This window comes from Silene latifolia, chromosome 1 (assembly GCF_048544455.1).
Source record: "Silene latifolia isolate original U9 population chromosome 1, ASM4854445v1, whole genome shotgun sequence".
Taxonomy (NCBI): domain Eukaryota; kingdom Viridiplantae; phylum Streptophyta; class Magnoliopsida; order Caryophyllales; family Caryophyllaceae; genus Silene; species Silene latifolia.
This window is the reverse complement of record NC_133526.1, coordinates 22,395,171-22,406,701: the sequence shown is the minus strand read 5'-3', so window position 1 is coordinate 22,406,701 and position 11,531 is coordinate 22,395,171. Positions and strand designations below refer to the sequence as shown.

The window sequence follows — 11,531 nt, the reverse complement described above, 5'->3', positions numbered from 1 at the left end:
GGTTCGACTCAAGGTTTTGATGGTTTTTGGAATTTGTTTTGTACATTTTGTTTTTGTTATTTCCCAATTTTCTTATTTAGCCTAGATTAGTCATTGAATTTTTTGTGTTCTTTCCCAATTTTTTTATTTAGTAATTGCATTTTTTTTGTTCTTTCCCAATTTTCTTATTTAGGCTAGCTTAGTAAATTGTATACTATGTCCCTTAACCTATTATATGTTAAATCAATGAGGATTCTTGAAATGAGAAAGTAGGAAACCATTTTTTATCATTGAGAAATGGTCCTTATTTAGAGAACGATATTACCATTAGTAAATGTTTACTATTTTCGGTCACCGTAGCTTAATAGAACTGTTTATTATCAGTTATGTTTTCAATTTGTTTCAGCATATAAATAAAGAACGCTCTATAAAATATGGAGTAAGTTTATTGAATACTCAATGTATATTTTAATAGTTAAATAAAAAATAATTAATTTGTATGTTTCTTATATAATCTAATCTAAAAATCTTAATAGATATCGAAAATGCTAAAATAATATTGGTAAGAGGTCCGATAAATGACTATAGACGCGGACGAAGTGGAAAGCGGCCCAGGTCATTATCTTACCCTAGCTTCGTCCCTGATACACACACAAGCAAAGTAAAGGTGAAATTATCGGCTATGAAAAAGAAAACAGCGTATAAAAAGAATAGGCATTGAAATTCTAGGCTATGTGAATTCTTTTCGCATGTATTTATATATACTCTAGTATTGAATAGTGATAGAATTTGAATTACTTGTAAACAACTTCTAGATGTAACTCTATCCCTATTAAAAAATAAATAAAAGTTATTTAACCTTGTTATTTAATTATCTCTATTTTTAAATATAAGTATATCTAAAAAGTATTTAATAGGTAATAGGTATTTAACAAAACTTGGAGTCTCTTATAATGCCCGAAAAAAGCCTCTTTTTTATATATATATATATATATATATATATATATATATATATATATATATATATATATATATATATATATATATATATATATATAGGGTTGAGATCTCATGAGAACTCCTTTCACATGAGAACCATGAGAACTCCAAGTTCATAACCTTTATACAAAAAATACAACAATATAATACTAAAAGTTCATAACCTTTATACTAAAGATACATGGCTTAACTCCAATTAGGAGTCTCTAATCAATTTTCCTACTACTGAACACCAAGTTACTCAAGTTTCACTAGTAAATTAAGATTAGGCAGCCATGTTACACAGATCACAAGGTTTTGTTATAACTCCATTGCGAGCCCAGTACATGCCTAATTTCTATGTCATCACGTTAACAACATTAATATTGGTCATGCTGCACTAAAAACTAACGGTCCATTTTTTTGTTGAAATTATTCTTTAGTTCAGATTGTACCCAAAGTATAGAAATGACTTTTTAGACTGTTACCATAATATAACTATTTGCAATGACCGAGTATGACAGTAGTAAAAGTGACTAAACAATTGAAGAACGTTATCTTACGAATCAAACTCAGTAAATCAACATTGAAACAAAAACATTTAATTTGCAGATGAAATTGTTACCAAAACAAATGCCATAACAATTACAATGAAAACATAAATCCTCTATTGTGCAGCTACAAGCGCAAACTATGAACTCATGATGATCAGATGATGTCAAATTCATTCGCTTATCATTTTAAAGAGATAATCTTCATGTCAGTCCCGCTCATGAAGAACTAATGAGAACATTGCATGATATCAACATAAAATTAGACTACTTTCTCGATAATTCACCTATTTGGACCCAAGTATTTACTTCGGTATAGTGGATGCGGATAGAAATCCCATAGGAGTTGAGTCAATGCTTAAGCCACCATAACCAGGTTAAGCACAAAAACTACATTCTAAATTACATCTTGCTTTTACAAAAAAAACAAAAGAATATTATATTGATGTTTCCCTTTGTCTCAATCTTTGTTAGCCTTTTTGTTATATATATATATATATATATATATATATATATATATATATATATATATATATATATATATATATATATATATATATATATATATATATATATATATATATATATATATATATATATATATATATATATATATAGTATTAGGATCAAGTGAGTCCATGTCTTACATGTGAGTCCATAAGTCCTCCTTAGAGTCCTTGGATGGGGAAGTTGGAGGGCTGAGATTGAAAGCAAAAAAGAAGGTTTAATTAGCTAATTTTCCACTATCTCTCTACCTACACTAATTAATTCCTAAATAATCCTAATTATCCACTAATTTAATATATATACCTTTCCACCCATTTACTTTCTCTCTCATCTCACACAATTTCAATAATCTTATCCCTCTAAAACCCCAAATATTTTCAAAATCCCAACAAAATTATCCCAAAAAATCACCCTTTTTTCTTCCTCACAACCCACCACCCACCCGACTCCACTGCCGCACGCCACCCCAACCTCCCACCCCACCGCCTACCCCACTACCGCACGCCACCACAACCCACACACACCCACCACCGCACCGAAACCACCCCACCACCCAGATCTGCCGCCTGCCGCACCGACCACAACCTCACCCATCCCGACAACCACCACCAACCACTCACTGTCACCCCTCCTCTGACCCACCCACTGCCACACCGCCTCACGCCACACCCCACGCTCACCTCCGCACCTCACGCCACACCTCTGCACGCCGCACGCCACCATCATCCCCCACCACCACCACGTCTGCCACCAACCTCCTCCTTCCTCTTTTTCTCCTTACCTCTCCTTCCTCTCTCAGATCTGCTGTCTTCCTCCTCCCTCCTCTGCCGCGGCTGCCGCCACCACACACTCCTCCTTTTCTTCTATTTTTTTCCAGATTTGGAGGTTGGTTGTGATGGTGGTGGGAGAGTTGGTGGTTGTTTGTGTTTTATTTTTGTAGATGTGTAGATGTCGTTCCTTTTTACATTTGTAGTTGTCGCGTTTTTTTTTTTTTTTTTTTTTTTTCAAATTTAATAGTTTTGTTATTTATTTTGTTAGATGTTGGGTGTTGGTGTGTGTGCGCTAGTTTCAAATATCGTCTTGTTTTTTTTAAAATCCCGTCTTGTTTAAATTCATTATGTTATCGTTTTTTTAGATCTCGTTTTTATGTATAGTATTATTTTTTTCAGATTTTCTTTACAAATTTCGTTTTTTTAAATGTTACTTTTATTTTAATGTTAGATCTATAATATTTTGATTTTAATATTAAATCTACTAAATATGAAATATTTTCTTTATATTTTTTTTCTTAGTTCTTATTTTTATTTTGTGAGATATTTTTATTTTAGTTTTAGATGTACTAAATAGATCTAAGATTATTTTTTGATTTTAATCTTAGATATATTTAAAATATAGTCTTATTTTTAAGGTATTACACTTTTTTTATTAAAATTACACTTTTTTTTGCTAGAATAACACTTTTTTCGGCTAAAATAACACTTTTTTCTGCTAGAATAACACTTTTTTCGACTAAAATTACACTTTTTCTGATAAAATTACATTTTTTGTTGTTGTTAGAATTACACCTTTTTCTGTTAAAATCACACTTTTCTCCATTAAAATTACACTTTTTTCTGTTAAAATTATACTTTTTTTTGCTAGAATAACACTTTTTTCGGCTAAAATTAGACCTTTTGTTGTTAGAATTACACTTTTTTCTGTTAAAATTACACTTTCTTTTGCTAGAATAACACTTTTTTTGGCTAAAATTACACTTTTTGTTGTTAGAATTACACTTTTTTCTGTAAAATTATATTTTTTTTTGCTAGAATAACACTTTTTTCGGCTAAAATTACACTTTTTGTTGTTAGAATTACATTTTTTGTTGTTAGAATTACAGTTTTTTCTGTTAGAATTACACTTACCTCTATTGGACTAATGTTACACTCTCAATGGACTTGGTTATATTCTCATTGGACTAATGTTACATTCTCAATGGACTAAAATTACATTCTCAGTGGACTGGAATTACACTTTTCTAGACTAAAATTACACTTTTTTGGACTAAAATTACATTTTCCTTGACTAAAAATAACAATCTCATTGGACTGAAATTACACTTACCTGGACTAAAATAACACTTTTTGTCATTAAAATAACACTCGTAAAATGCTAAATTACAATAACTTGTGATAAAATTACAAAAATTCAAAATATTATTCGTTAAAATCACTCGGAAAAGATTGAAGTTAAACTTGTAAAACGCTAAATTCTCGAAAATATTCCTTAAAATTACACTTTTTGCTGTTAGAACTACACTCGTAAAATCCTAAAATGTCGAAAACTTGTCTCGAAAAAAAAAAAAAAAAAACGAAACAAATCGAAAACTTGTCTCGAAAAAAAAAAAAAAAAAAAACCGAAACAGGAAAAATGTTAACAAAATTTTCATAAACTTTGAAGTATAAGACAAAATATGGTGTTAATTGTGTATGATAATGAATTAGTGAATGTATTATTAAAACTAGAGAGAGAAGTGAATTAATTAGTGTTAAGTGTGTTTTTTGCTTTCAATCTCAACCTTCCACCATGCATGATCCAAGGATTGTGGGAGGGACTTATGGACTCAAAAAATATAAGGGACTTAGGAGAACTTGACACTATATATATATATATATATATATATATATATATATATATATATATATATATATATATATATATATATATATATATATATATATATATTGATTGATTGATTAGTGTTCACTATTTGTATTTACTATTAAACAATATTTATCTCCTAAGTAATTTTATAACATCAATTATTGTTTTAACTTTTACATAAATAAGGATACTAATATCTCCTTTGAATTATATAAGCAAATTTTCTACCCTTTTTAAGATGGAGGTAAAGTGTATTAGTTTAATTAATTGTCATATTCTTTAATATCTGTATGGAAAATACTGTGCATTTGCACAGAAAGGAGCTACATTAGTTTTATAAAATTGTAAATGACGTATGTGAAAGAGTAATATCGTATGTGAAAAAACAATACCGATAATTAATTATCATAATCTCTAAAATCTGCATCTAAAATACCGTGCATTTGCACGAGAGCTACACTAATTTTATAATAATCGATTGGTTGTACTATAAATACAAACTATTGTTCAAAATTATAAGCACGCATAAATTGAATTCCAAAGATGGATCCATCCACCCTTATATCCTACGACCATAATGAGGAGCTACTAAATGCTCAAACACACATATGGACTCATATATTCAGCTCCTTAAACTCAATGGCCCTTAAATGTGCAATCCAACTTCAAATCCCGGATACCATCCACAAGCATGGCAAACCCATGACGCTTCGTGAGCTAGCCACCGCGCTCAGTCTCCACCCAACCAAGTCCGCTTCCTTATATCGTATTACACGCCTTCTCGTTCTCTCCAACTTTCTCTCCAAGTCAAAGTTAGTAAACGGGGAAGAAACCTTTGACCTAACCATAAACTCAAAACTTCTCCTAAAGGACCATCCTATGACTCTGGCACCCTTCGCGCTAGCTATGCTTGACCCAACCCTAACTGAGCCAGCTCACCATTTAAGTAGTTGGTTCAGAAATGATGATGTGTCACCCTTCCATACCCTCCATGGGTGTGGAATATGGGAGTATGCTGCTACTGAACCGAGGTTTAATGATTATTTTAATAAAGCTATGATGAGTGATGCTAAATTTGTTGGCGATATTTTGGTGGGGGATGTAGTGTTTAAGGGGTTGCTTAAAGGTGTAGAGTCGTTGGTTGATGTCGCCGGTGGGACGGGGACCTTAGCTAAGGCTATTGCTAGTAATTACCCTAGTGTCAAGTGTACGGTGCTTGATTTACCTCATGTGGTTGAAGGGTTAAAAGATAATGGATTGAATCTAGATTTTGTTGGAGGAGACATGTTTCACTTCATTCCTTCAGCTGATGCCGTGCTTCTCAAGGTAAAGTGTTGAACTCTTATGGTTTACCGGCCTTAACATACATTACTTAATTTTTAATAGTTCGCTCAAAAACTATGCATGTGAAGATAAAAAATACTTCCCTTGCCCGATCATTTGCTTATATTTTTGAGCGTCTTACTCGTTTGTTTATCTTTTTACTTTAGGAATGTTTTTAATGGGCAAACTGATGTTTCACATCGATTATTGTTCATTTATCATCCACTAATAACCATCACAAATAGTCTTTTCATCTCTCTTTAATTTTTGTATCAAAAATAAAGATAAACAAATGACCTTGACGGATAGAGAAGTAAACAATTTATATGCAACTTGTAAATTGAAAAGTGGGTTAAAAAATCATCAAATTTCATAGTAAAAAAGAAAGTGGAAAGAATATCATGAAAATTCTTATTAAGAAAAGTGCGGATAACAATATGAAAAACTCTAAGGTCCAACAACATCAAGTTATATCTTATGTTTAGGTGTGTTGTTATATGGAAAAATGAGATGGGCAATATGAGTAACTTGCAAAATAAACTTAAGTAGAAAAATTAATTAAAATAGCTTAATAGATATCCCACCGAAAATTCAATATGAGTAACTTTTATTGTACACGAATTAACTCGATTCAATTTGATATAAAGAAAAAGTGCTAAAAAACTATATTGCTTTGAAGCAATTCTAACGCAATCGACTAATCCCAATAAAAAGTGATTTGTTTTCTAACTAAACTTTCACTTTAGAATTTCTCATCGACTTATTAATATTTAGGAACAACACTTTGCATTATTATATTTGTAATATGAAAAATATGATTAGTTTTACGTCAATTTATTTGCACCCTAGTCAACAATATTACAGCCCAAAACTGGTCACCTGATTTGATATTGACTCGACTATGTGAGATTATAAGAGCAACAACAATGGAAGAACTGAAAATGAGTTTGTCCTTTGACACATAGACGACACCTCACTTAATAACAAACTCGACTTTTTAAGAAATACTCTCAGCAATTAGGATTTGTTTTTAAAAATAGAACCCAAATAATGGGCACATTAAAATAATTGCAAGTGTGGAGATTGGGGACCACAACTTCAGCTTTCCCACTTTTGCATTTTTGGTGCATGAAGAACAAACAAAAGTTCACTCTTACTTTTCTTTGCGCGTGTTTCCCAGAATGTGGATCATTATTTCCTCAATTGTTTCTTCTTCATTTTTTCTAAAAGGACGAACTCGGTTCGTTTGCGTGAACACTGACAAACGAACCCTCCACAAACCACATCCAACAATGGTACTCTGTTCGTTCTTCACTAAGAACGCCTCTTAAGAACGTCCATTGATGATGCTCTAAATCAGTCTTGAGATTTCGATTATGAGCTTAAACTATCTGTCTTAAATTTAAGACTGATCAAGTATCATATCACTTATATATATATGACATAAAGACAAACTTATTACTTTTCCCTATACATTCCTTTATAGCACAAATTATATGTACTTGATCCGTCTTAAACTTAAAAAAGATAATACCATTATTTTAAAGGAGACATAGTGATATAAATGGGATGAAGGAACTATTAAATGTTATAATATACTCCCTTCAATTTACAATAAACCTCTTATTTCATTTTGACACAAAACTTAAGAAAATACACTACCCTACTATATAAATAAATTTGAACCACACAAATACACTACTCTATCATACAATTAAATTTGGACCACATAAACACTTACTAAAAAAGGAAATAGGGAAGTTATTTTGAATAGACGGAAATGAAAATAGGAAGTTTTATTATGAATTGGAGGGAGTATATCAGGAGGGAGTATATGTTTATATATGTCGTGTATTTGTCGACTTTGTCAAGTTGACTGAACCACCCATAATAATCAATGACACCCATTCCTTAAATATTTGTAGTGGATATTGCATGATTGGAGTGATGATGATTGTTTAAAAATACTGAAACGATGTAAAGAAGCAATTCCATGTAAAGATGAAGGCGGCAAAGTGATAATTATGGACATTGTTTTGGATCTCCAAAATGATAATATAAATAATGCCCAACTATTATTTGATATGGAGATGTTGTCCGACACAATTGGTGGAAAAGAAAGAACAAAAGAAGAATGGAACCAACTTTTCATCAAAGCTGGCTATGATCACTACAAGATTTTTCCAATTCTAGGGTCAAGATCTGTTATCGTTGTGTATCCTTCATAATATTCATGCTTATGTAATAATGTCGACCAATCTAAGTAATTATTTTGCATTATGTCAAAATTATCTATGTATTTTTTTTATGATGGGTTAATTGAATTGGGTTGGTGCGAGTATACATGTAATATTATTGTGTGGTTTTTTCTAAAACGTGTGTTGAATTATTAAAATGGATAATGTTTAAATATGATACTTCGTATTTCTTTCATAGTTAGTTTTTTAAATTATCTCAATTAATCAAATTTATGCTTTTACATGAACCATAGAATACTAACTTTAAAAACTCATTTACATTATAGTAAATCTCTTGTAAAATGGTTTTACAATAATGTAACATTGTAAAACCCTATTACAATGAACTTGACGTACTACTTATCATTGAAAATGATGGTTGTAGATAGAGTTGTCCAAAGTAACGGGTCAGCCCGACTCGACTCGGTTCAACCCGCCCTTGGCCCGTCAATTTAGGCAATTTGGCTTGGCCCGACTAAGCCGCCAACAGCCCTACTCATATCCGGGCTAGGCCCGGGTTATAAATTTCCAACCCGTCCCGTCCTTGACCCGCCATTTTAGAAAAAAGATGGTAAAGCCCGCCTAAAATCGAACACGGGCCTGGTCTAGGTAATATCTCTCACATCCCAGCCCGTCCAGACCCGACCTTCCTCACTCACGGGCCTGGCTAGGGCCTAACCAGGAGATCCTAGCCCGCCCCTTGGCCAACCTGACCCGTTCCTATTCCAGTCCGAGTACAGCAGTAGTTGTAGAAGTTATTTTTATAACGGTTATTTTGATAAAATATCACTTTGTTTTACAATAATACTTATGTGCATTTATTTAATGTTGCATGGTCACTTATAAATAGGATGCAATGTGATCCTGACGGTTGTATGACAACTGTAGTAACAAAGAAAGTAAGAGAAAAGAAAGATAGAACCGAATTGCAGCGACGAGGTAAGAAGGCCTCTGGCTTGAAAACTATTTCGGCACGACCGTGGTGGCGATCAGCAAATACCGGTAGTTCCCCAAGGTTGACACTGCAGCACCCAGACTCGCCCACTCGAGGCCAGGAGCTTTGGAACGAGAGCAAATTCTTTACCCAGAATTACAGAAGAGATAAAGAGAGGAGAGGATTTGTGATTGTTGTGTGTTTACTGTGACGAAAGGGCTCTTATTTATAGCAAAATAAGAGCAGTTAGAGGAGCCTAAACAGCTTCCTAAAACCGAGCAGTCAAGGACTGAAAGTGGGGAGAAAGAATCGCACCCACTAACAGTCACAAAGACTGATTAAAACCCACACATGCCAAATGAACTTAGACAGTTCAGAAACACACAAAACCAAAAACAAAGGACAAAAGGGGGCCTTTGGCCCGCACCGCAGGTGCTCTACCCAAACCCAAACCTGAGCCCGAGCCCAAGCTCGAGCCGGGCCAGGCCGGCGTGCGCGCGTGTGTGTGTTTGGACCCAAACCCACAGGCCCAATAACCACCACAAAAGCCTCCTTGGTCCAATCTCTTAACCATACAAAGGAGGAAAGATATATAAACAAGATAAACTTGTTGTTTCCCACCGTTGTGGGATAACAAAACAAGATTTATTCTTCTTCTCTTTAGGCATTATATCCAACAATCCCCCACTAATGGCTAAGAGAAAACAGAAAGAAAGAAAACTGGGTAAAGGAAGGATTGGATACTTAGGTATCAATATCTTTCGATTTGAATTGACACTTTAGTGAAATGAGGAAACAACTTACTTACAACGAGAGAATATCTTGCGATTTGAATTCCTAGCTGAGCTTCGGTTGATACCCCCCACAACACATATCATACCTTCAAAATATGATCGTTCCGCGATTTCAAAGTGCAACGCGCTCTTTAAAGCCTTGCGTTTACCTTGGTTCTGATTGGTGTGTTCACAAGACTTCTCATAGTCTTATGATTATTACACCTACGTAGGTGACTCAAGTGCTTCTAAATAGCACTTCTCACATGAGTCATTAAGGACCTAAGTCCAACCTGGTGTATGATCCATCAAGTGCGTCTCAAAAGCACCACCATAAAGGCTATGAATCATACAACGCCATAGGAATAGAAGCTTTAGACCTAGTCAAGTCTCACTCTTGACCTAAGGACTTAAGCCCCATTCCCCTCGACGTATCAACGACTAGTCTCCTAGCCAGCCCTTTAGTAAAGGGATCAGCAAGATTGTTTTCGGACTTCACATAGTCCAAAGCAATCACTCCATTGTCTTGGAGTTGTCTAACTGCAGCGTGCCTTATTCGAATTTGTCTCTTTTTCGAATTGTAGACACTATTCTTTGCAACACCAATGGCAGCCTGCGAGTCACAGTGCAGGGAGACCGGTGTTAGCCGTCCGCCCCACACTGGTATATCAGCTAAAAGGTTTTTCAACCATTCAGCCTCTTGTCCTGCCAACTCAAGAGCTATGAACTCAGATTCCATAGTAGAGCGTGCGATACAAGTCTGTTTAGAGGACTTCCACGATATAGCACCTCCACCCATGGTAAAGACATAACCACTAGTAGAACAAATCTCATCGTTACCTGCAACACAGTTCGCATCACAATATCCTTCTAACACAGCAGGAGATTTACCATAATGCAAACATAAGTCAACTGTTCCTTTTAGGTATTTTAGTAAACGACGAAGAGCATTCCAGTGTTCATTACTAGGGTTATGTGTATAACGACTCAGTCTACTAACTGCATAAGCAATATCTGGTCGAGTACAGTTCATTAAAAACATCACACTACCTAGGATTTTAGCATACTCTTCTTGGGAAACACTCTTGCCCAAGTTTTTACACAATGGTACACTAGGATCATAGGGTGTTCTAGCAGGCACTTCATCAAAGCAGTTAAACTTTCTCAACATTTTTTCAACATAATGAGATTGACTTAGACAGATTCCATTGGGGTTTCGGATGACCTTAACTCCTAGGATAACATCAGCTTCTCCTAAGTCCTTCATCTCAAATTGTGATGACAAAAAATCTTTGGTTCTAATTATCACCTCCAAATTATTACCAAGTATTAACATGTCATCAACATATAGGCATATAATTACACAAACAGATCCCATCATTTTTGAATAAACACATGAATCGGAATTGTTAACCACATAGCCATTACTTATCAAAGTGTTGTTAAATTTCTCATACCACTGTTTAAGTGCTTGTTTCAGTCCATAAAGAGACTTGTTCAGTTTACACACTTTACTCTCTTGACCCTCAATCACAAAACCTTCAGGTTGAGACATATAGATCTCTTCCCTTAGTTCACCATTCAAAAAGCGTTTTAACATCCATCG

The 11,531-nt window shown here is 34.0% G+C and overlaps 1 protein-coding gene across 1 annotated transcript; it reads left to right on the top strand.

Annotated features, from left to right (window-relative positions):
- The first annotated feature begins 5,202 nt into the window (after window positions 1-5,202).
- LOC141655534 (trans-resveratrol di-O-methyltransferase-like) lies at window positions 5,203-8,356 on the top strand. The gene is made up of 2 exons (XM_074462633.1): window positions 5,203-5,984; window positions 7,907-8,356. The coding sequence occupies exons 1-2, from the start codon at window positions 5,298-5,300 to the stop codon at window positions 8,207-8,209; spliced, it is 990 nt and encodes a 329-aa protein (XP_074318734.1). The 5' UTR covers window positions 5,203-5,297; the 3' UTR covers window positions 8,210-8,356.
- Window positions 8,357-11,531: the final 3,175 nt, after the last annotated feature.

Bases quoted from the DNA above. Each gene is read 5' to 3' on its own strand.
- LOC141655534 (XM_074462633.1), top strand. From the start codon at position 5,298: ATGGCCCTTAAATGTGCAATCCAACTTCAAATCCCGGATACCATCCAC. The intron at 5,985-7,906 runs GTAAAGTGTTGA...AAATATTTGTAG, and splicing joins CTGATGCCGTGCTTCTCAAG to TGGATATTGCATGATTGGAG.